Source organism: Halichoeres trimaculatus, unplaced genomic scaffold, assembly GCF_033239565.1.
Source record: "Halichoeres trimaculatus isolate MK-OKI-2021-1 unplaced genomic scaffold, fHalTri1.1 fHalTri1_scaffold_9, whole genome shotgun sequence".
NCBI classification, from domain to species: domain Eukaryota; kingdom Metazoa; phylum Chordata; class Actinopteri; order Labriformes; family Labridae; genus Halichoeres; species Halichoeres trimaculatus.
The window spans coordinates 35,207,683-35,233,344 of NW_027437188.1; the positions used below are offsets into that span (position 1 = coordinate 35,207,683).

Here is a 25,662-nt window from a genome sequence, read left to right on the forward strand (position 1 = left end):
TCTGTGACACACGCACACACACACACACACACACACACACACACACACACACACACACACACACACACACACACACACAACAGTTTAGAGAAGAGACCACATTCTTGTCTCCGAGCCAAACATTACATATGTGCTCACTCTTTTCACACAAGAAAGCAGAGTCTTCCTCCCCCTCTTCTCCTCCTCCTCGTCTCCCCCTCCTCCTCTCCTCTCCTCCTCCTCCTCCTCCTCCTGATAAATGAAGACGTGTTAAAGCTTTCTCCCCGCGGCCTCTTTGTGTAAAAACTCTTTGTGCCACTTCACAGACTCTCTGTGATGGAGAAAAAAAAGATTTTCAGACAGACTCTCCTTCTTTCTTTCTTTCCTTGAAGCTAACAAAAGTCTCTTCTTTTTTTCAGGTTTCTACTTCCTGTGACATCATCGCACCATGCCTGAGGGGTCACGGCGAGGCAGTCAGAGATCGCCCAGCAACACAGGTAAGAGGAGGAGTGTTAAGGTCATGACTCAGACTTTTTTTGTTTTTCTTGTTTTTATCTCTTTAAGGTTTCACTCTGAGGTGAGTAAACTTCATCCACAGTCTGTGAACGGTTCTTCTGTTCGTCTGTTCCTCTGTAAAAAAACAAAAACAAAAACCAATCAAAAGTTTACCTGAACCTTAAGACATGTTGAAAGTAAAAAGTCACCATCTAACTGAAGGAGTCAACAAAGAGAAGGATGGATGATGAAGTTACAGAAAATTGAGTTTCAGATTTTACATAGACAGTTGAGGGTTATAATGGATGAATGGATGGATGGATGGATGGATGGAAGGATGATATATATATATGGATAAATGAATGCATAGGTTGGTTGATAAATTATGGATATGTGGATGTTTGGGTAAGTTGAAAGATGGAAGGATGGAAGGATCAATTGATGGTTGGGTTGATGGTGAAAGGATGAATGATATACGGATGGGTGGATGGATTGATGGATGGATGATAGATGAAACATACATTGAAGGATGGGTTAGTTGATAAATGCTGGATGGATGAATGCTGGGTGGATGGATGGATGGATAAAAAGATTGATGGATGGTTGGATAATGGATGGATGATGGATGAATGGAGAAATAGATGGATGATTCATGGATGCTACATACATTGAAGGATGGGTTGGTTAATAAATGATGGATGAATGGCTGGATGGATGGATAAATGGATGGATGGATGGATGGATGGATGGATGGATGGATAAATGGATGGATGGATGGATGGATGGATGGATGGATGGATGGATGGATGGATGGATGGATGATATGTGGAAGGATTGATAGATAATACATGGATGGATGGATGGATGATGGATGATGGATGGATGGTTGGATGAATGATACAAGGAGGATGGAGGGATGGATGGATGGTTGGATGGATGGATGGATGGATGGATGGATGGATGGATGGATGGATGGATGGATGGATGGAAGGATGGATAGATGGATGGATGGATGGATGAATGATACAAGGATGATGGATGGATGGTTGGATGATGGATGGATGGTTAGATGGATGGATAGATGGATGGATGGATGGATGATGGATGGATGGTTGGATGAATGATACAAGGATGATGGATGGATGGATGGATGGATGGATGGATGATGGATAGATGGATGGATAGATGGATGGATGCATGTTGGATGGATGGATGGATGGATGGATGGATGGATGGATGGATGGATGGATGGATGGATGGATGATGGATGGATGGTTGGATGAATGATACAAGGATGATGGATGGATGGATGGATGGATGGATGGATGGATGGATGGATGGATGGATGGATGGATGGATAGATGGATGGATGCATGTTAGATGGATGGATGGATGGATGGATTGATGGATGGATGGATGGATGGATGGATGGATGGATGGTTGGATGAATGATACAAGGATGATGGATGGATGAATGGATGGATGGTTGGATGAATGATACAAGGATGATGGATGGATGGATGGATGGATGGATGGATGGATGGATGGATGATAAGTGGAAGGATTGATAGATAATACATGGACTGATGCATGGATGGATGGAAGGATGCATGATGGATGGATGGATGGATGGATGGATGGATGGATGGATGGATTGATGGATGGATGGATGGATGGATGGATGGATGGATGGATGGATGGATGGATAGATGATGGATGGATGGTTGTATGAATGATACAAGGAGGATGGAGGGATGGATGGATAGATGGATGGATGAATGAATGATGGATGGATATATGGATGGATCGAGGAATGGATGGATGATACATGGATAATGGATGGACAGATGAAACATACATTGAGGGATGGGTTGGTTGATAAATGAGGGATGGATGGATGGATATGGGGGTTGACGGATGGATGGATGGATGGATGGATGGATGGATGGATGGATGGATGAATGATCAAGTTTCAGATAGATAGATAGTTGAGTTTTGGATACATGGATGGACGAATAGATGGTTTGATGGGTTGGCTAAACAAACAAACAAACAAACAAAGGATCAGTGTGAGGACTCAGAAGTCTGTTTGCTCCAAACATCAGAAACTCTTAAAAGTTATTTTCAACTCTCAGCTCTCTGAGCTGTGACTTCCTGTTACCAGCCCGGGCAGAATGACCTGCTATTACACACACACACACACACACACACACACACACACACACACACACACACACACACACATAGAGGCTGAGTTATGATGTGTAATTACACACAACCACCACGCTGTTTAGCTGCTCGGCTGTTATATTGGCTTCCATAGTTAGCATTCATGGACACACACACACACACACACACACACACACACACACACACACACACACACACACACACACACACACACACACACACACACACACACAGCTCTGATTGTAACTTTCACTGAGTGCAGGAAGTTGTATGGTTTGTGGCGATAAAGTTTAGCACTGAACAATGTTACTGCCTCCACACACACACACACACACACACACACACACTCACACACACAGCAGATCTGTTGATTATAACCATAGAAAGGAACGAGGCAGAAAATGGAGAGAACGCCCAAGATAAGGCTGCAGAGGAACGATACGACGAACGATAGAAAAGAAACAGAGGAAGAGGGGGAGCAGGAGGAAGAGGGGGGCATTTTTCACGTCAGCTGGGTTCTGGTCTCTGATTGGCTGGATCCTGAAGCCTCTCAGCTCATATTACTCCTATCACAAACTGAGGAAAAACGAAGTTGATCAAGTGGAGACTCAGACTCAAAGCAGACTTTGTGTCATGGACTCCAGAGTCCGAGAAGGATAACTTCAGTTTATTTTCTGAGTTAAGAGAGAAGATATTTCTGCCATGACTCAAACCAAGAAATGAGCTCAGCTTCCTCAAGATTTCTGGATTTTTAGTGATATTTTTTAGCCCTGACGTTCATTCAGTGATGGTGAAATATTCCGACGAATTAAACGTGGAGATGAACCGGTCTGAACTTTGGATGGAGTCACTCGCTCAGTTCACAGATTGTTTGAGGGAGTTCACTGTGGGCACAATGTAAACACAAGGAAACTGTGAGGATGTGTGTGTGTGTGTGTGTGTGTGTGTGTGTGTGTTCCTCAGATGTTGGCAGCAGTCCTATGAGCAGGTCAAAGGTCAAGGGGGGACGATGTAACATCAGAGCTCTGTACTGTAAACCATGATGCGAGAGGACTCACTTCCTGTCTCTGTCTGCAGCAACATGTTCATTTATCTCTGCTGTAAAACACACACACTAACGCACACACTAACACACACTAACTTTTACTTATTTACACAGTGAATAATTATTCTTAACAGACTGTGATTAATTTTGTTGTGGTGGTGGACCCTGGAGTCTGTTCAGTCTCTGTCTCCTGGATCCTGTCTGCTCACGGCAGGTGAAGCTCTTCCAATGTGGTGTTGGTGTCTGGTGTTAGCTCTGTTAGCCATGTCTGTGAATAGCATGATGCTACTCTGCCTTCTGGTATTCCCTCTGTTGCTGGGTTAGCACAGCTAGCTCATCCATCTTATTGGAGATAGATCTTATGTTCCCAATAACGATGGATGGAAGGACAGGTCCATGTCCTCACTTCTTAGCTCACACCTGAGAACCAGCACGTTGTTCTCACCTCCTTCTCCTCACCTTGTGGGAAACATCTGGCCTTGCACCAGTTAGCATTGACATGCTACAGGCTGCTAACAGCTAAGTTCACATGTAAACAATGCAGCCATGGTTACATGTAAGATCTCCAAACACAGGAGAAAAAGTAGTAAAAATATCACTGAAGACACAAAAAGTTTGGTGTCCATGACCAACGAATGAGCCAAACAAAGTAATGATCCACTCCAAATACAAAGATTATGGAAAACAAAAAAAATACAAGGAACGGACAAAGAAGAGAGAGCTGCTGCAAAAGGCAGCCATAGCCAACAGGGCGGCGCCTAGCAACAGAAAAGCAGAAAAAAGATAAACAGGAGAGATATAGAGCAAGAGCTAAAGGCTAAAACACAGGCTAAAGGCTAAAACACAAGCACTGGGCTGTCAGCTGTGCTAAATATAGACAGCTACTCAACTACATACAAACTGACAGCGTTTACTTGTCGTCACGTTAGCCTACAAATATGTGGAGCACCCGGCTGCCGATAGCACTACATATAGCCGGCTACTACATTTGCTTGCTGTCACGTTTCAAACTATAGCGCTATGTAACTGTACTGATAAATACCTTACCTTAGCGCGCTGCATCCAGTAAAATGTTGACTTAAACAAAGTTAATTTGTCTTGATTTTATCTCTATTTAGTTCCAAAACAAACACACGCCCTGCTAAAAGTCATTTAACACAGTGTGCGGAAACTTTGGGCCAGATGGTGGCGAGGCCGGCCAATTAGCATCTTTAATATTTTGAAACTGAATTTATTCACTTTGAATTTTTTTTCAACAATTTGAAATTGACCTTTTTATTCTCCCTAAAGTCAAAAATACAAAGTTCAGTTTCAGTTCATTACTCTTCTTCACAGATATAGATGACATAATGGCGAGAACTGAAATAGAGGTTTTTTTTTTTTTAATTCAAGGAATAAAGAGTTTTATTTTACTGTAGGTGAAAAAAGTTTTAAAGCAAAAACAATTTCAAATTTCCTTTTACAAAATATATCAAAGTGTTTCAATTGAAAATAAAATTATGTAACATAATTTGTTTACCCCTACCTCATTTGAAGGTTCCATGTAATCATAATTTTATGTTTTTATAACAAGGCCAGGCATTTCTTAGGCACATCTTTAAATTAAATTGCAAAACAGTCCTAAATTCAGCCTCTGTAGTTCCCAGTGCTGACCGATGCAGAGGTGGAAAAACACCAAAACCAACATGGCGGGCACTCCAGAGGAACTTCTGCCAGATAATCACACATATGACCCAGAATCTGACCCCAAGCAGGATGAGGAAAGTATAGTTGTAGAAATAGGGGGAAAAAAGGGGGGAAAAAAAGAGAAAAAAAATAAGAAAAAAAGAAAAAAAGGAAAAAGAAAGAAAAAAAAGGATAAAAAAAGAAAGAAAAATAAAAAAATAAAATTGAACCAGGCTGTAAACATGTTTGTTTCTGCTGCAAAGATTGTGTCTATGTGGTCTGTAGAGAGCCTCTAGTGGACACTCAGTGAACTGCAGCTTTATATCTCTGGAGGTTTACGTCTGTGTTTGTGTGAATTCATTCTGCAACTCTAAAACAAAATGTACATAAAGAAGAAGTGGTAGCGCTTGAGGGAAGGAAGTGGGAGGAGTTTAGTACTCATGCCTGTCGTGACATCACAACAGGAGGCCAATCATGTCTTAGCTGCTCGTTTTTCTGAATGCAGAGGTTTTTCCACATCCTCTTTCTTGAATCAGAGTTGTGTAAAGGTGAGGACGTGCAGTCAGTGTTGAAGTCCTTCCCGTCAGCGGTAGCTGAGTGTTTGTTTGGTCGGAGAAGTTTAAAAGAGCTGACCTCAGAAACCGAACCCTCTGATCCTCCGCTTGTCAAACACTCTCTGACTGTTTGTCCCTCGGCCTCTGATGTGGTCACCTGATCATCGTCTCAATCCAAACTCCTCTTCATCCCCTTCGCCGCTCGTTCTGCCTCATTGAGGTTCCTGGATGTGCGTGTTCACGGGGTTTTCCTCCAAGCTGCTGAGTGATCCGCTGACTGGACGCCTGCTCAGATGACGTCGTCGTGGAAGTTCTTGTTTGTGTTAATTGCCGACATCTGAAAATCAGAATACAGCTCGTTGAAATTTCACTCTTTCACTCCAGTTATCGGATGATTTTAGAGATAAGCTCGTCTTTGTCCCGTCTTCGTCCTCGTGTTGCAGGTCTCTGTGACAGGCTGTGATTTGTCCTTTTCTAAGAAACGTGTTACATCACTGTCGAACACATAATGACAGCGAGGAGCTGCCTGCTCTCTTATTACTGTAATCACACACTCGCTGGAATTTACTCCACCTTGTAGTTTCACAGTATGTGTTTAAAGGGGAATTCCACCTTAAATCTGCTCTCACAGCTCACTGACTACAGGCTGGGTTTGGATTTTAAAAACAGATCCTGGTCCAGGTGATAAAACTTTAATGTTAATTAAGAAATGTGGGAGAAAAGCACAAAATTGACTCCAAACTAGGGGTGGGTGATATGGCCCAAAATTTATATCAGGGTATTTTTCCTTCATGTTGGCATAACGGTTTTGTATATCCCGGTTTTTCATCATGGCATAAGGAAAGTCTTTTTTTGAAATATTATTCATGAAGCCCACAATGAGAATTTGATAGGAAAACTTATCCTTATTTCAAGCTTCAAGTGAACTAAACTGCTGAGCAAACTGGGTCTGAAGAATGGAGGAAACTTAATGACAAAAAATTACTTTTATCATTTTATCTAAAAAGGGTGAGCAATTAACTTATAGCATTTCGGATTTCAATAATTTTTTTGTTTATTATTATTATTTTTAATTTTTTTTAATCATTTCTATTTTTTTATATTTTTATTTTTGATATATATTTTATTTTAAATATATTTTATTTTTATTCATTTTTATTTTTATTTTTATTTATTTTCTATTTTTTATTTTTATTCAGTTCTAATTTTTATTTTTTTTATATTTTCATTTTTATATATATTTTATTTTTATTTACTTTTTATTTCTATTTATTTATATATTTTTTGTTCATAAAAAAACACACAAAACATATTTTTTTATTTTAATAAAAAACATCAAAACACAACATATTTTTATATTTTATTTAACATTGTTAGACCGTAAAGATCCGTAATTTAGCCCCAACATTGTTTTAGCCACAGGGTTCAAAGCGTGTGGAAAATGTCGCGTCTCGTAGTCCGTAAATGGAATAAATAATGTGTAATGATGCTTTACAGCGATAATTACGGTGTTGCAAAATTCATTTCATGGCGACAAATTATTACTGGTGACGGTGATGACACCAGTTTACTGCCCACCCCTACTCCAAACAGTCAAAAAACTTTATAAAGTCACAATAATGTGGCGTAAATCCTAATCTGAAACCACTCTTGAAACACGTCTGATTTTTATTCATGAAAGACTTAAAATTAAAAAGACTGAAATCAGTGATTCAATTGGTTCATTTTTGAAACTTAAAATAACTTTTAAATCTTTATTCCTCGCTGGACAAGATCAAAAACATCCTGAGTGTGGTATTTTCTTTCTTTTTTAGATAAATTATTGACTTGTCCCCAGTTTTCCCTTCTTGAAAACATTTTTTTTTATGACTTAAAGACTGTTTTCCCTCCATTTCTGTGAGGGACTATCTTCTGAACCATAACTTTCGGTCTTTCTCGCTCTTACGTAACAGAGGACTTAAAGTTTTACGTCCTGTCACAGTTTAGGGCGGGAAAATGAGCAGGCGGTGTGAAGTTTGAAGACTCCTCTAAGGAGTCAAAGGCATGATGAAGGCGTTCCTCAGGGAACGAGCTGCGGTCCTCTGAAGTTGTGATTGTAGGTTTCAGGCGGCGGAGGTGTTTTTGGTGGATTACCTGTGTTTAGACCTGGACGTCCTTAGATCCTGTTTTACTAGAAGCTAAAGCATGTTAGCAGGACGTAAAAAGCTCCTCGGTGAAGGGTTTTGAAGGTCTCGGTCAGAGGATGGGACGGCTTTTTGGTTGGTTGAGAAGATCTGGTTTTGTTTGAACTCATAAGGATCCTGTTTGGTGTTTTTCGGCATCCTTCGATCTAACAATCTGATTATGTCGACACAGGGTGTGTGAGTTTGTGAGAGTGTGTGCAGCTCCACCACATCCTGTGCCATCCTCCGTCTCCTCTCACACACACCGTCAGGCTTTTCCTCTGCTTGTGAGGACCCTCTAATCTATCGTACCGAGACTGTGAGAGAAACCAGAATCTGTGACCCTAGAAACCACCGCTCTAATGTCAAACAGCGAGTTTGAAACTCAAAGCGAGGCCGGTAAAACCAGAGGTTCAGAGAAATGCGTACAAACACACCCCATAAACAGGAAATCAGTTTTTTTTTAAAGTCTGGGTGTGAATGACAGCCTTCAGTCAGTCTGATCGGTGATCAGTGTGAACCAGACGTTTGTACGCAGAGAGGAAATGTCGTCTGACTGACAGAAACGTGCACAGTGACTGTAAGTACGTCACTCTTTAATGTGTTTGTAGATTTTAACTTCATGACCTGTGTGTTTATGTGTCAGTTTGTTTTAGTTTGATGAGTTTTGTCCCAAAGTTTCAGGGCATTGACTCTACTTTGTAAACTATGCATTCAGAAATACGAGCTAACACAGCGACACCTGAAGCTCCTGCAAGTTTTCCTCAAACAGGACGAAGGTTGTTTACAGATTATTCTGCTGTTGTTCATCAAAGTCAGTCTGCAGCTCCTCAGTCCAAGCTTGAAGGAACTTTTGAGGTTCAGCATTTGACTTGAGTGGCTAAAAACCACAATTAGCTTTGACTTTGTTAACAAATTTATATTTGTAGGCTCTTCAAATGTTCACTCACTAACCGAGTTCAATTTGACTATCGTTAAGTTATAACCTACTGACATCAAACCAAACTGTTTTTCTTTCTTTCTTTCTTTCTTTCTTTCTTTCTTTCTTTCTTTCTTTCTTTCTTTCTTTCTTTCTTTCTTGATCTCAAACAGTTGCAGTTTGCAATAATATAAATGGCAATATAAATACATGAATATGTAAACATACATACAATGTTTGAGAAGGGGCAGGGGGAAGCAAAAGCTTATATAAACCTGGCCCTATTTACCGAAACACATCAATGAATTTAAACAGAGAATAACTCTTAGGAGTTAGAGTAACTAATTACAACTTGCAAACAAAACAAGAAGGGAAACTGTACCACATACTATTAGGAAAAGTCCACACCCTCCAACAAAGTTACAACTTTAATTTTTGACCTTCAGATCCATTTCCAGAATTCTGTACTGATCAGTTAACATCTGTGGACTTGAAGCTAGTTATGTTGCTACGCCTTTCAAGATTGATGTCAAGGCTGTTCCATAGTGAAACCCCACAAACTGATATGCACATGCTTTATAGAGTCGTCCACACTGCAATTTTCTTAAAATTTAATTCCCCCCGCAGATTATACTACCCATGTCCTTCAGAAAAGAATCTCAGGAGATTCTTAGAACGCAAATGGTTCTACGTTCTCTAACTTCATCAACTCAGTCTCTGTTGATTTTGATAACTGTTAAGATCAGTCATCTGCAAACAGAGCGACTCATCAGAGACTCTTTAAAGGGGACATATCATGCTTGTTTCTCTTTTTCACTAAGCTAGACTAGGATGCCTGTAAAGCATTTCTGCCCTCAGTACAAGTCATTTAGTTCCTTCATTTCCCCACAATAGCGTTCTCAATATCCTCATTTTAGGCCATTCTGAAGATCTCGTTGAAACGCTCCGTTTGGAGAATGACCTCCAGTAACCTCGCAACGTCACAGCCCTTTGTGCTCTGATTGGTCAGTTCTATCAGAGGGGTGGAGGGGGTAGAGCCAGGGGGCGGTTTTTGCAGCATGGCAGTATTTACAAAATCGCCACATTGGATGGGGCAGACCGAGCGAGTTTGCTGTTTGCCAAAACTTCACCGTAAGGCATTGATAGCACTAATAAAATGGCAGAGTGTAGGATACGTCCTTTTGTATTGGACCCCGAGTCAGACCCGGACGGTTCTGCAGCTCAGGAGGAAGAAAATCCACCTGGACACAGATCATCTCAGGACGCTTCAGTGTGGTGAGTCAAAGCGGTACTGTAACATATATAGTTTATACGTGGAAATATAGGCAGACTTCACCAATAAACTATTTCTATAACAGGGCTCCATCCTGCTCCTTCACTTTTCTCTGTCTGTTTTATCCATCATGCTGAAAGTGTAGTCTAAAGATCGCCTCTACCGTCAGTTCCTCACTATGTTCTTACCGCAGCATTATTGTGGTCCAGGTTCACAGTGCATGTCAGAACAAGCATGCAAATATCACAGTCTCACAAGTATTACGACGTCTGCTAAAACTACAGTGTTTTAACTGCTAATTCACCATGTAAAGCCGAGCTGCTCAGCAGAGCAGAGTCCCTGCATCCAGCACTCAGTCAGTCGGCTCTTGGTGGGTGTATCCCTCGGTGGCGGTTGTGTGACTAACTGACATCACAGAGGAGGAGCTGCTTTATCAGATTACTCCAATAAAAAGAAAGGATCCTCGTGTCGTCACGAAGGTCAAAATCTCGCGGCCAAATGGCAACGACCTATTTTTAGAGGCATCAAATCTCGTTCTAGGATATCAGAAAAAATACAATATCTCATTTTTTGAAAATTCAGGGGGTGAAAGGTCTTGTTTTCAAATTTATTATATTATATGTAAGTATTAAATCAGGGATCAGCATGATATGTCCCCTTTAATCGTGGTTTAAAATAGGGATGGGAGAGTACTGATACCAGCTTTTCAAGGTACTTAATACTCCTAAAGGCAGCCCAAACCAGCAGCCGATACTCAAACGAAAAAGATTCTTACATTGAGCAAGTCCTCCTCACCAGTAGTTGGCGCTACGTTACTGTAGTTTGACACCAAATGTGCATCAGGTCCTGTTCAAACAATATGAATGAACCAGGGAGAGTTAACAGTAAAACTATATTATTTTGCACTTTGACGGTTGTTAGTCTAATTTTGCACTTTTGTTGATTTATTAAAGAGAAATCGTAAACTTAGAGGGAGCTGTTTGTGTTTTATTTAGGACTTATTGTCTGAGTAACTGTGCTGTTTTTGTTTAAAATGATAGGTCACTGTTAATTGAAATTTTATGTATCAAAAGTACTCTTGGTATCGCTACTCAGTGTCGGTGAGTACTCAAAAGGAAGTACATGTACTAACAGTCTGAAAAAAAGTGGTGTCAAACATCCCTGATGTAAAGAAAAACTACGAACTACAGGGGTACCGATATTGATCCTTGTGGCACTCCGCAAGTCTTTTCTTAAACCGAATCATTCCAGTTTCTACAGAAGTCCAGGATGTAAAAGAGTCTTATTTGATTTTGTGGAAATGACCAAGGATGCCAGTGGATCTGGATTTTATCAGGATATTTTTCATTCAGAATATTTTGACCTGCAAAACCTTTTTTTATTGCCCCAAATCTTTGATTTCTTCTTTCTGATACACCACTTTCAGTCTCTTCTTCTCTATTTTCTAACTTCAATCTGAATTTTTGCAGAATGTTCAGGGACTTTCGTGAGACGTTATGAGATGGACTTTGGTTTGGTTTGAGACGTAACAGAAAATGTGAATATTTCTAGATTTCTCGGGGATCTTTCTGAATCTTTCCTCTTTGTTTCTGTGAGTTTCTCTGATGTGACGACGATGTGTGGAGGTGGGCACTCACCCATGTCAGCGCTGTTTATAACACAAAGATGGAGTCACAGTGGTTTTACCCTGGAGCAGAGCCAGACCCGATAAGACCGAGGTCTGAGGGAAGTGACAGGGATCTCATGAGGCCTCTGAAAGTGTGGAGTCAGAGCGAACGCTTCGACTCAGACCTGAGTGAGTCAGAGATGAAACAGAACATAGAGCTGGCGCTTTTAACAAACCATCCCAGCAGAAACTAAAAGCAGAAACCTGTTGGATTGAAGGAGTCGCTTTAATTTCAGGATCCTCTTTCACCTCAGCTCTAAATCCCTGAAATGAACTCCAGGCAGACGCGCTGATGTTTCTAATTAGTCAGTTTCCTGCAGTCTGACTTTTTCTCTGTGTCCTTGGCTCAAAGTGCTGATTCACTGGCTTCTTTTTGTTTCCTCAGAGATTTAAGGATGCAATTACGGCTCATTTCTTAAGACTCAGAGTCAAAACGCTGTCCGTGCAAACCTGGGATCCATTTATTCTGCATATTTAAGGTTGATTTACGGAGCGGATCCCAGAGACAGAGCGTCCTGTGCAGGAAGAGCATCGACCTCCAGTGTTTTATACGTTAATTCATATTTATTTATTTATATACGCTGAATGTTTTCATTGTGCAGTGAGAAGAGAAAGCTCGTTAGAAACAGGATGTATGAATGAAGACTGTTATTCACACACACACACACACACACACACCCTGACTGACTCACCCGTCTGTGATGTCAGCTGAGAACTGAAGCTTGTTTGAATGCCATGTCTAAATAAGGCCGTGAAGTACAGATCAGTGTGTGAGTGTGTGTGTATGTGTGTGTGTGTGAGAAAAAATCTCCAAATAAAAACAAAATCAGACTGACAAACACACACACACACACACACACACCATCATGAAGGGAAAAAGTTTGAATACTTTTATCGTAATGTCATGACTGAATTATTTAATGTCGACATAATTTATCAAGAGATTAAAGCATATTTATAAAAAGTGAACGTTCTTAATCTCAAGTTTAACTTTTCTCTACGCCTGAACACGCTGAGGTTTTATTTCTTCTATGGTCGCCCTACGTCTGTTGCTTTGCTGTCGTTCTATTGGTTTTAATGGATTCTAATTCTAAATTCTAGTTATTTTGCTCTGATGTCATTCTAATGCTTAGAACATACTCTGTTGCTTTGATCTTCTTCTGTTTCTTTGATCCCGTTTTTATAGAGGGATTATCAGTCTACGTCATCATAAAGATGTGCACGCATCTTGACCGCAGAAGCAGCGTTTAGCTCCGTTCATTCAGAAAAGTTTGCATTTTTTTAAACACCTAATTCAACCTGTTAGCAGCATCAAAATGTGCGGTTGTTCTGTGGTCAGTTTTTAGAAATGATACTATACAACAGAGTCAACTTCTATCAAGTTTGGACCGAGCAACCAGTGTTTTGGAGTTAATAGCGACCATGCTAACTGGTGACTCTCAGCCAAGCGGCAACCTCCGGTCTGAGATTATGAGACAATGCTGAAGAGCTAAAATCTGCTGTTTCTTGAGTGTTCGCTTGAGGCTGGCTCCAGAAGTAGCAGAAGTCACAAACACACCAAGCCAAAAAAAGAGCTTGTTTCGAAGCAGAAATTAACCTATTTACTAGTGCTGTCAGGTGATTAAAAAAATTAATCTAATTAATTACAGGATTTGTAATTAATTAATCTAATTAATTGCATTTTAATTTCATATCTGCTTAATGTCCAAAATAAAGAATTTGAATTCCAGGACATTAAAATTACATGAAAAGACACTAAAAAAACATTTAAAAATAAGGTGGGAATATATACAAGACATTTTTAGGTACCCTGAGACATAAGAAACAAATGAAAAAAGTTTTATGGTTCTATCTTTACAAAATCTACGCATTCCTGCACCTAAGATAAGCTGATTTGATTTTTAGGACGTTTTTTGCTTCTGTCACATTTTTACTCGATGTGGACTCAATTTTCACTGCAATATGAACTTCTATACTTCTATGAGGTCAGGAGAACCAGGGCTAAAGACTAAAAACTGTGAGGAACTATGTACAAAACACTTAATTCAAGTCTTGGATCAAAGAAAAGTGAAGTATTTTCAGTTAAACATGCTCTGAACACACAAACTGTTGCTGATTGGTGCAGAGCAGCCCCAAGCTGAAACATGACACCAGGAAGATGGAAGGAAATTTTCAAAGAATTCTTTAAATTTAAATACAGGACAAATATCGATCATTCAGGGCTTGTTTGATGCAGTAAAGAGTGTAAAATTACCTGTTTTTTACAGAATTGAGCAAACGGTTGATTTTCTGTAGATTTTCAAAAAGGACGTGTGAATAAACGAGATGTGGACGGCAGACCCCTTAACGGCGCTCTCTCTTACCCCCGGTGCAAAGCATGTTGCTGACGTCAGGTGTGATACATTCAGGGACCGTCGGAAATTTGAAAATCTGACGAGAACACCACTTTTTCCATGTAGGACAAACCTAATTCCTCCATATGTTGCTCTGATTCTATTGCTCTGATCTCATTCTGATGCTGATTTTAATAAGTTGATCTCGTTCTGTTGCTTTCACAACATTCTGTTACTCTAATCTTATGTCATTGCTCTAGTCTCATTTTATTGCTCTCAGCTTATTCTGTTGCTTTGATCTCATGTCAATTCTTTGGTCTCATTCTGTTGCTCATCCTTTCAGGATCTTTGAGTCCCAAAGCAGTGAGTCCAGGTTAAAAATCTACCTCACAGTCTAACCTCTTCCTCCTCTGTGCACTCTCTGTTATGTTGTTATTTGGTGGCGTTGTTTCGTGCGGACTCAAGCTGCAGGCGTTTGAAACCCTTTGCTCAAAGTTGGAGCGGCTCAGGTCATTAAAGTGCTCTGCTCGTCCTCTTTCATCATGAAACAAACACGCTGTCTGCGTTTGTTGACCGCCAGTCAAATCCACTGAGGGTTGTTGGTTTCATCTTTCAGCTGCGTTTTGCTGAATGTTATGGTGGTTTTCCAAATTAAAGCTCCATCATCTCTCCGTGTGGAACAACCAGCGACACGTCTTTAAACCGCAGCTCTGCCCGGCCCTCACCATGTGTACATACCACATGTATGAGGAGGTTAACTGCTTTACAACACCACTGGCAGCTGTTAGAGAGATTCCTGTAGGAACCTGTGCTGTTATGACTTAAAGAGGAGCGTATGGGTTGATCGCTCTCCGTTAACACTCCACATTCGGAAATTCCTCCTGCCAGGACGTCTGGAATTTAAACACTAATGAAGTTTAAACACTTCTGCAGCCCTGGTCTCGCTGCCAGCAGCACGGACAGGTGTGTTTCTGTCTGAGAGGAAACTCGGAGTGATACGGTTACAAGGTGTCGAGGCGTTGTAACGAAGGGAAATTGTATAATTATGTTTTTAAACGCGACAGAATGTGTTTTATGAGAGGAGAGAAATGGGAGATTTTCAGACCAGGAAACTGGAGGCTGTCTGTACGAATCCTCGTTAAAGACGTGGACACGGTGAGGCACAGTCAGGGTCGTATGGAGAGCACAAGCAGGCAGGAATGAAGGTTTTTCAATTCCCAAACGTGTTAATTAGTTAGCCAACATGTGCATTAGTGTGAGATGCTTCACTTCCTCACTCTGTCTCTGATAAGCAAGAGATACTGTGTAGTGAGCGGGTGGTGAGGTAGAATATAACCATGACTTGAGATGATTTTATAAACTTGACCCAGGAGACTCTGCAGGCAGCAAACGACCAATCAAATGTTGGCAAAAGCAGTGATGGGGCTCTGCAGAGCGTTTTGTGGCACATTTAACCCTTTGTGTGTATGTTCCGGAATTTTGAGACTTCAAGCTGAGGCAGAGAGTTCCGGTATATTGGAACATCAAAGCAGAGAATTCTGGAATATTTAAACATCCAAGCAGAGTCAAAGAATTTAGGGACATCAAACTCAAGGAATAGAGTTCCGGAATATTGGGACACTAAAGCAAAGGAAGAAAGTTCTGGAAGTTTGCAACAAGCAACAAGCAAGCCAAGGTTGTGAGTTCCAGAATATTGGGACAGTTCGGCAGAGAGCTCTGAAATTTGCCAAGTTGGAACATCAAAGCAGAGAATCACAGAATTTTGGGCCATCAAAGATGGGGCAGAGATCCAGAATTTTTGGAAATCAAAGCAGGGGCAGACAGTTCCGAAGTATCGGGACATCTAGGCTGAGGCTGAGTGTCCCAGTATTTCGCAAAAAGCAAGCTAAGGTAATGAGCTCCGGAGACTAGGGACAGTTAATCAGGGAGTTTTGAAATTCCAGAATATTTGAACACTATAAGAAAGAGTCATAGCATTTCAAGACTTCAAGCCAGGTCACAGAGTTCCAGAATATTGGAACATCAAAGCAGAGAATTCTGGAATATTAAAACATTAAAGCAGAGTCATAGAATTGAGGGGCATCAAACCCAAGAAAGTGAGTTTGAGAATATGGGTACAGTTAAGTAGATAGCTCTGAAATTTTTGAATATTGGAACATCAAAGCTGAAAGTCGCAGCATTTAGGGTAATCGAAGATGGGGCAGAGAGTTCTGAGATTTTTGGAAAACAGAGCTGAGGCAGAGATTTTGGAAGTATTGGGATATCAAAGCTAAGACTGAGAGTTCCAGAGTTCTGCAACAAGCTAGAAAAGGTAGTGAGCTCCAGAGTATAGAGACAGTTCAGAAAGAAGTTTTGAATTTCCAGAATACTGGAACATCATAAGAGAGAGTCATGGAATTTTGAGACTCCGAGCTGAGGCAGAGAGTTCCAGAATATTGAATCACTTAAAAGCACAAATTTTGGAATTCTGGAATATTGGAGCATTAAATTAGAGTCACAGAATTTAGGGACATCAAAGCCACAGAAACAAGTCCAAGAATATTGGAATAGTAAAGTGAAGGCAGAGAGTTCCGGAAATTTGCAACAAGCAAGCTAAGGTAGTGAGTTCCGGAAGATTGGGACAGATAAGTAGACAGCTCTGAAATTTGTGAATATTGGAACATCAAAGCCGAGAGTCACAGAATTTTGGGCCATCAAAGATGGGGCAGAGAGTTCTGGGTTTTTTGGAAAACAAAGAGGAGGCAGAGAGTTTTGAAGTTTTGGGGCTTAAAAGCCAAGCCGAGTGTTCCAGTATTCTGCAACAAGCAAGCTGAGGTAGTGAGCTCCAGAATATAGGGGCAGTTAAGCAGGAAGTTCTGGAATTCCAAAATTTTGGAACATCATAAGAGAGAGTCATGGAATTCTGAGACCTCCAAGCTGAGGCATAGAGTTCCGGAATATTGGGACAGTAGAACAAAGGCAGAGAGTTCCAGAATTTTAAGACTTCATAGCAGGTGCATAAAATTTCAGAATTCTGCAACAATCAAGCTGATGTAGTGAATTCCAGAATGTAGGGTCAGTACAGCTGAGGTTTTGGAACTCTAGAATAGAATTTTGGGGTATCAGAGATAGGACAGGGAGTTCCGGAATATTGGTACATTAAAACCAGAGCAAAAAGTTCAGGAATTTTGAGACATCAAAGCAAAGAGTTCCAGAATTTTGAGTGTTCTGGAACTTAGGGACATCAAGGCCAAGGTACTGAATGAGACTGTGAAAAAGATGTTGCCGTATTACGCAAATGCTGCGTTAAGAGACTCAGGCCCTAAATCTTGCACATATACAGACATGAGCCGAAGTGGGGCTGGTACCACTATGAGGCCGGCTTTGGAACAACAGGTCCGGGTTTGAATCCAGCCTGAAACTGAGAGAATGGATTACCATGAATAAAGTAACAGGTTTAGACACGTAAAAGATTAAAAAAAGTGTTAAATTTATGGGAAGATAAGACTCCCATCACATGCAGATCATAATCCAGACAGGGTGAGCAGGTGAGCGGGTTCCCGACCCAAACAAAGCGACACAACAGTTTATTTGTGCAGCTCAAATAATTTGTCGTTCTGATTCCACGATGAACCAGGAATCCTCCTCGTATCACCGCCTTCAAAGACTTTGTTCTTCCTCTTCTCTCATTCAGCAGACTCATTAACAAAAAGAGGAAGAAGAAACATTTCTCACTTCCTGTTTGTGCTGAGAAACAGCTGCAGTTTCCTCTCAATGATCAGAGACGGAGTGAAGAGTGTGTTGGTGTGAATTCACACAGGTCTTCGAGTTACACAGCTGGTTGTAGAAATAAAAGCAGGTGTGTGTAAACAGTATGAAGCACATATCTGTGTGTGTGTGTGTGTGTGTGTGTGTGTGTGTGTGTGTGTGTGTGTGTGTGTGTGTGTGTAGCCAGCTGTGTGTGTTGGTTTCTGTTGGTTTTGTGATCCTGAAAAAGTTTTTTTCTGCTCAGTGACTGAACCTCTCCTTCCTGTCTGTGTCTCTGCAGCCGCCAAGCGTCCCTCCTCAGTCTCGTCTCTGAGTGGGATTGTGGGTCGGATGATGTCGTCCGGCGATCGAGGAGCCTCGTCCTCCTCCTGCACCTCCGTCAACACCGTCTGCTCCGACGGTGAGCGTCCCGCCTCCCTCTCCCTCTCCTCCTCGGCTTCGTCTGTCTCCCTGCAGGAAACATCCCGCTCCTCCTCATCCTCCTCATCCTCCTCCTCATCATCTCTGCCCTATGGCGCCGTGCCGACGTACAACGCCTCCTCTTTGTCGTCGTCTTCATCCTCGACGCCGAAGAGGAACGGTTCGGACATCAGCCTGGATCTGACTCCGCTTAACGCACAGCAAGCAGGAGGAGGAGGAGGGGGAGGAGTCTGTGTCAAGGCATCGGGTGGAGGACACGCCCCTAACGGACATGTAGCCAATCAGGCGGCAGTAGCTGTGGCCACGCCTAGACAGCTTTCGCGGTTGGAGCGAGTGGTCCTGGAGATCGTGGAGACGGAGCAGGCGTACGTCAGAGATCTGAAGAGCATCGTGGAGGTGAGACGGAGATTTAAACTACTCTCATGGTTTTTTAGAGAAACGATGAAAAATGGCGACTCATTTTAAAAAATAACAAAATAATTCTGTATTTCTGAGAATTTGACCATAAAATAAACCAAATCATCATAAACAGGAAACAAACGCTTGAGGAGTGAGGCTGCCGCTCGTAGTGTGTGTGTGGGAGGAGCTTGCTGTTTCCCTGATTTACAGTCCAGGTGTGAACGCCTGTGGGCCAGGTTACCTGCAGCTGGCCTCCACACACACACAAACACACACACACACACACACACACACACACACACACACTTACACCCACTCTTGCATCACAGACGTCAGCTATGGTCAGTGATGGGTTTTAAAGGAGTTGTTGTATCACACTTCCTGGTTTGGCTCTCTAATCCCCGCCCTTCCACGTGCCTGAGTGGAACGCCATCCTGCGAGGTGCAGAGATCGACCTTCACGGTTAAATTCCTGCAGCGGGGATAAAAACAGGTCGTCAGTATTTCATGTCAGAGTTTCTTCTGTGGAGTGAAAGATGTGGATCGTTCTGAGGGAGTCTTGAATGAGGAATCGTTTCCAGAGAATTCGCTGACTCTGCGTTTTGATTGTGTGAGTTTCATCCATCACTGGTCCAGGTGCAGCGGGAGTCTGTGTGTGTGTGTGTGTGTGTGTGTGTGTGTGTGTGTGTGTATGTGTGTCCATCTGTCCTGGAGGAGTGTGAAACATCCTTTTGAAGTCAAAGAGAGAATTTACTGCAGCTTTCATCTCCTGCCATGTGCACACACACTCTCTTTCACTCACACACACCCTCGTGGCCGACCTGTCATCAGGTGTATCAGCTGTCTGTCAGTTTCTTCCTTCTGACCTTCCTCAGAGGTCGATCCTCCAGCTTTCTCTCTCATCACCTCTAAAAACAGCAAAAAAAGAAAAAAAAAGATAAAAAACTGAACCAAGAAAAAAGAAAAGAAAAGAATAAAAACAGGAATGAGAAATGAAAAGAGTCTGAAAGTTGTGAAATTGTGGGATATCAGAGCCAAAGCAGGCATATTCAGGAATATTCAGATATTAACAAATCGACAGAGAGTTCTGGAATGTTGGGACACAAAGTTAAAGCAGAGAATTCTAGAACACTGGAACATCAAAGCCAATGGAGTTCTGGAATTTTAGAACATTAAAGCTGAGGCAGAGAGTTCCGGAATGTTGGGACAAAAGGGTCAAGGCAGAAAGTTCCAGATAATAGAAATGTTAAAGTTGAAGCAGAAGGTTTGGAACATTAAAACTGAGGCAGAGAATTTTGGAACTTTTTCACAATAAAGAATTTAAATTTATCATTTTTTTACAAAAACTTTGATTTTTGATTTGTAACGTTGTCCTTAAACAGACTGTGACAAGGATCTGTTTGAAGTGGACTGCAGCGCCACTTTTTGACCCGGAGTCTCACACACACAGGTGTGTGTTTGTTTTGGAAAAGAATGGAGATCAGATCTTTTTTAACTGTACTTTATTTGTTCAAGACAACTTTTTTTTCCCAGATCCAACTCCACGAGATGAGGTATTTATCAACAGTTAGGTAGAGCTACGCTTTGAAGCCTGACAACAAGCTAACTTTGTCAGTTTGTAGCGTAGTTTAGCAGCTGCTATATTTCTCTCTCCTCACAGCCCGGTGCTCTGAGACGTGTCTGTAATGTGTAACGTTAGCGAATCCTGGTTCTGTCCTACCAGAGCTCATCTACCAACTCCAACCTCACCAAGCAGAGCTAACGTAACCTGGCTCTTAATTTTATTGATAGACTCTCAAGTTTGAACAGACCACTGCAGAATAACTGCTGACTGTGGGTTGGAGGAAACATTAGCATAAACACATTAACACATTTTAGCCTTTAGCCTTTTTTTTTTGGAGGCTTTACCTCATGCTCTAGCCTTTAGCTTGTGATTTAGTCTTAGGCCCATGTTAAAGCCTTTAGCTTGTGTTTTAGCCTTTAGCTTGTGTTTTAGCCTTTGGCTCCTGTTTTAGCCTTTGGGTCGTCTTCAAGCCTTCAGCCCTTGTTTCAGCGTATAGCCTGTGTTTTAACCTTTATCATATGTGTCAGCCTGTAGCTTGTGTTTTAGCCCTGGGTTGTGTTTTAGCAATAAGCTCTTGTTTTTGCCTTTAGCCTTGTTTTAGCATGTAGCCACTGTTTCAGTCTTGTGTTTTATCATTTAGCTTGTGTGGTAGCCCCCAGCCTGTGTTTTAGCCTTTAGCTCCTTTTTTAGCCTTAAGCATGTGTTTTACCTTTTAGCTAGAGTTTTAGCCTTTAGCCTGTTTTTTAGCCTTTAGCTTATTTTTCAGCCTTTAGCCTGTGTTTGGGCCTTTAGCTTGTGTTTTAGCCTTAAGCCCCTGTTTCAGCATTTAGCCTGTGTTTTAACTTTTAGCATGTGTTTTAGCCTGTAGCCCGTGGTTTAGCCTTTGGGTTGTATTTTAGCCTTCAGCTCTTGTTTTAGCCTTTAGCCCCTGTTTCAGTCTTTAGCTTGTGTTTTATCATTTAGCTTGTGTTGTAGCCCCTAGCCTGTGTCTTAGCCTTAAACTTGTTTTTTTTTTAGCCTTTAGCCAGTGTTTTACCTTTTAGCCAGAGTTTTAGCCTTTAGTTTATTTTTTAGCCTTTAGCTCGTGCTCCATCTCTCTCCTGTTTCTCTTCCTTCTTCTCTTCTGTCCTTTTTCTGTCTGACAGTTAGGCTCCAGTGTCCACCATCACTACAAAATTAATCACAGAAATTGTTTTTAGCAGAGAAAAACTCTTCTCTTTGCTAAACTTCTCATCACTTCACTTCTGATCAGCTGGCGTGGGGCTGCCATAGAGTCCTTGACGTGCCGGTCCTGTTTGACCCAATCAGAATAACCGATATTGGTGCTGATAATCTCACTTTAAAGTGTGGATTAGGATCAGGCAGATATCTGGAAGAGAGACTTTTTCTACTTTTTCTGTTTGGAAGATTTCAGTCTGCAGGTTTTAACATCACACAGTTCATCTTTAGTTTCAGCATTCAGAGCGACGGTGTCTGAATTCCTCTGTGCTCGATGGAAACAGGGTTTGTGATAGCTGTGTGTGTGTGTGTGTGTGTGTGTGTGTGTGTGTGTGTTGTCCTGTAATGTAAGCCCTCGTTCCTGCCGCTCTCTGTATTTGAGGTTTTGCTGAAGTCTGGTTTTGATTGAGGCTACATGATGTCACGCTCGCTGGGAATCTGAACCAACTACCATAATAGGCCTGTGTGTGTGTGTGTGCGTGTGTGTGTGTGTGTGTGTGTGTGTGTGTGTGTGTGTGTGTGTGAACAGTAACAACCCATCAGGAGCAGGAGAGAGTAAAAACAGCTCGTCTGTCACCAGCAGATGCTTGTTTCTCCGAACCTTAGAGAAAATCTCAGAGATCTGTCCTCAGATTGTTTTTCTCTTCTCGATCACTTCGTGGATGAAAGTCTGCGTCTCTCAGCTCCACAGGTTTTTTTTTCCTGCAGATTTCTGATGGAGTCATGACATAAAAGTGGGATAAAGCCACCAGATTCTCCGTTTGTTCGGAGGGAGAGAAACTGAGCTGTGGAGCGAACATGAGACGCTGGGTGCAGCGGGGATCCTGCCGCTGACCTGCAGCCAAGTGGGACAGGAAACCAGGGGGGAGAGAGGGGGAGGAATAGAAAGATTGGGGAGAAAACAGATGATGGGGGGAGGGAGGGAGGGGAGAAAGGAGGTGGAGATAAATGTTAGGATTGGAGGGAGATAGGGGAGAGGAAAAACAGAGAGGAGAGGGGAACACGAAGGGGGTGAGTGAGTGGATGAAGCAAAGTGAGGATTAAACCGAGCAGCTGTTAAAGAGTTCCACTTCTCTCTGCAGCAGATTCATCATTTAACGTCACCGCAGCTCAAAGACAAACTCGCTTCATGATGCTCAGGGCACCAGGGGGGTCTCCCAAGACCTGGACTCTCCTGCTACAGATCCACAGTGTTGTAACCCACTGTGTCCCTGAGTTAAAGATCTGAGCGTCCCGTCCACGCGTCTTACTCTCCATCTCCTCACGTCTGATTTTTGGACCCTCCTCTCCCCGTGACCCACTTTCAGACAAAGACTCCCCTCTCCTCCCCTCTCCCCCTTTCTTCTCCTTTCTTCTCCTTCTTTACCAGTCATTGTTTTCTTGCTCTAATTCTTTCATTTCTCACATCTGTAGCATCCTTTCCTCACTCCTCTTCCTCATTCCTCCTGTCTTCTCCTCTTCATCGTCCCGTTGAGCTCTCTCATTTGTCACTCATCCCTCCTTCTCTCCCTTCAGCGTGTGTGTGTGTGTGTGTGTGTGTGTTTCCTGTTGCCTTTAAAAGGTGATGAATGTGGCTAAGGCCTCTCATTATATGCCTCATTATAGACACACACACACACATGCACACACACACACACACTCAGAGTTTGTTTTTATATCGAGTTTAGGAGAGACTGTAGAGTGTGTTTTTGTGTGTTTTTGTGTGTATTTTCTGGGTGTTTGTACAAAACAGAAGTTCCAGGTCTTTCTGACCAATCACAGAGCTGCTTCACAAAGAGGCGGAGCTCAACAAACTTCAGCACTCTTTAATGTAGTACACTATGTACTGACTTGTGTGTGTCATTTTTCTTCATTTCTTCTCTTCAGCTGTTGTTTCTTTCTTATCTTTGTTTCTTAATCCTCACTTTCTTTTAGCTTCACAATCTTTCCTCTCTTCTTTCGTTCTGATGTTCCTTCATCCTTCTTTTGTTTCTTCCTTCTCCTTTGAATGCTTTACTTCTTCTTCCTCTATTTCTTGTTCTTAACTTCTTCATCCTCATCCTCATCATCCTCCTCCTTCTCCTTCGTTTATATTTTACGTTGAGGTCAGACTAAATCTTTGACTCTGCACTAAAGTGGCCAATCATCTGTGAGCGCTATGTGCTTTACAATACTGCAACAAGTTAAAAAAGTTGTAATATGGTTCCAGAATATTGGTCAATGTATGCTGACACCAGTCTGTTCTGTTAATGTACAATGATTCTGGAACCTTCGGTAGATTTACAGTGATTCCGGAATGTCTGCTGATGTAAAATGATTCTGGAATGTTTGGTTGATGTACGATAATTCTGGAATGTGTGGTTCATGTATGACTATTCCAGTTGGTTCTGATGATGTAGCAAGATTCTAGAATGTTTGGTTTAGGGTGAAGTCCTTCCTCTCTGCCACCTCTCTAAAAGCAGCAGCAGACACACCTGTTCTGTCTGGGATTAATCAAGCACAGGTGAAATCCATGACTCCTCAGTAGGACTCCTATAAACTGGAGGAGAACTCAGAGCTCTGTTAGTCTCTCCAACATGAGGAACTTGTGATCTTGTTTGATGCTGAGTGCCTCTAAAGTGAGTTATTTTAGCTTCAACAGAAAGATAATCGTTTTTCTTTATCATATTATTTGATTAATACATCTTTATTTTTAATAATGTCAAAATATGAGAAGATGTTTATCTGGAGAAATTCAAAATTGTTAATTTGTGTCACCTTCCCCTTGTGTGTGTGCTTCAGAAACAACAGTTAAGCAGGAAAATAGATATGTAACTTGCCTGCATCCAAATAATGTCATTGCCACTCATTCTTTACCTCATCCAATGTCAGTGAGCTCTAGCTGTTAGCCAACAAACATTTACTGATGATGTTTCTTAAATGTCTAGTTAATGTGTGATGATTCTAGAATGTGAAGTTGCTGTATGATGATTCCGGAATGTGAAGTTGCTGTATGATAATTCCGGAATGTGAAGTTACTGTATGATAATTCCAGAATGTGAAGTTGCTGTATGATAATTCCGCAATGTGAAGTTGCTGTATGATAATTCCGGAATGTGAAGTTGCTGTATGATAATTCCGGAATGTGAAGTTACTGTAAGATAATTCCAATATGTGAAGTTGCTGTATGATAATTCCGGAATGTGAAGTTACTGTAAGATAATTCCAATATGTGAAGTTGCTGTATGATAATTCCGGAATGTGAAGTTACTGTATGATAATTCCAGAATGTGAAGTTGCTGTATGATAAATCCAAAATGTGAAGTCGCTGTATGATAATTCCGGAATATTTGGTCAATGGTTAATGTTTTGGTTTTGATGATCTAGGAATGTTAATTTATGATGGTTTTGAAATGCTCAGTTGTTGTATGATGATTTCAGAATGTAAAGTTAACTGTATGAGGAATTCCAGAACATTATCTTGATGTATGATGATTCTGGAATATTTGGTAAATGTATAATGATCCTGGAATGTTTACTTGTTGAACAATGATTCCAGAATGTTCACTTGTTGTACAATGATTCCGAAATGGTCACTTGTATGAAGATTGTGGAATGTTTACTTGTTGCACGATGATTCTGGAATATTTGGTTAGTGTATGATGATTCTGGAATGTTTACTTGTAGTATGATTATTCCAGAATGTTCACCTGTTGTACAATGATTCCAGAATGCTTGGTTGATAAAGTGGGATTTTGAATGTTTGATCGATGCACAGTGATTCCAGAATATTTCCTTGATGTCCGATGATTTCGTAACCTCTCAGGTGATAGTTTGAGTCATTGTGTGCAGACGGATCTCTGACTTGATGTTTCTCTTTGAGCTGGTTTTCTTTTCGCCTCTCTAGCAGAGAAAGTTCTGGTATCCCAGCACACAGACGTCATGATCCCAGTTTGGGCTCTTGGATTAAATCTGGTGCGCTGATCTCAGCCTCTCAGATGATTTTCACCAGATTTATCTCTCTTGGATGAGTTTCTTTCTCCTTCAGGAAACACATTCTGCTCCTCTTCCTCTGT

The 25,662-nt window shown here is 41.4% G+C and overlaps 1 protein-coding gene across 1 annotated transcript in view; it reads left to right on the forward strand.

Annotated features, from left to right (window-relative positions):
* plekhg2 (pleckstrin homology domain containing, family G (with RhoGef domain) member 2) overlaps positions 1-25,662 on the forward strand; it is a 123,709-nt gene that overhangs the window by 19,182 nt on the left and 78,865 nt on the right. Inside the window, exons 2-3 of the mRNA XM_074678715.1 lie at positions 399-476; positions 18,309-18,844. Of these exons, the coding sequence (XP_074534816.1) occupies positions 428-476; positions 18,309-18,844 (585 nt within the window). The 5' untranslated portion in view covers positions 399-427. The remainder of the gene's footprint in view (positions 1-398; positions 477-18,308; positions 18,845-25,662) is intronic.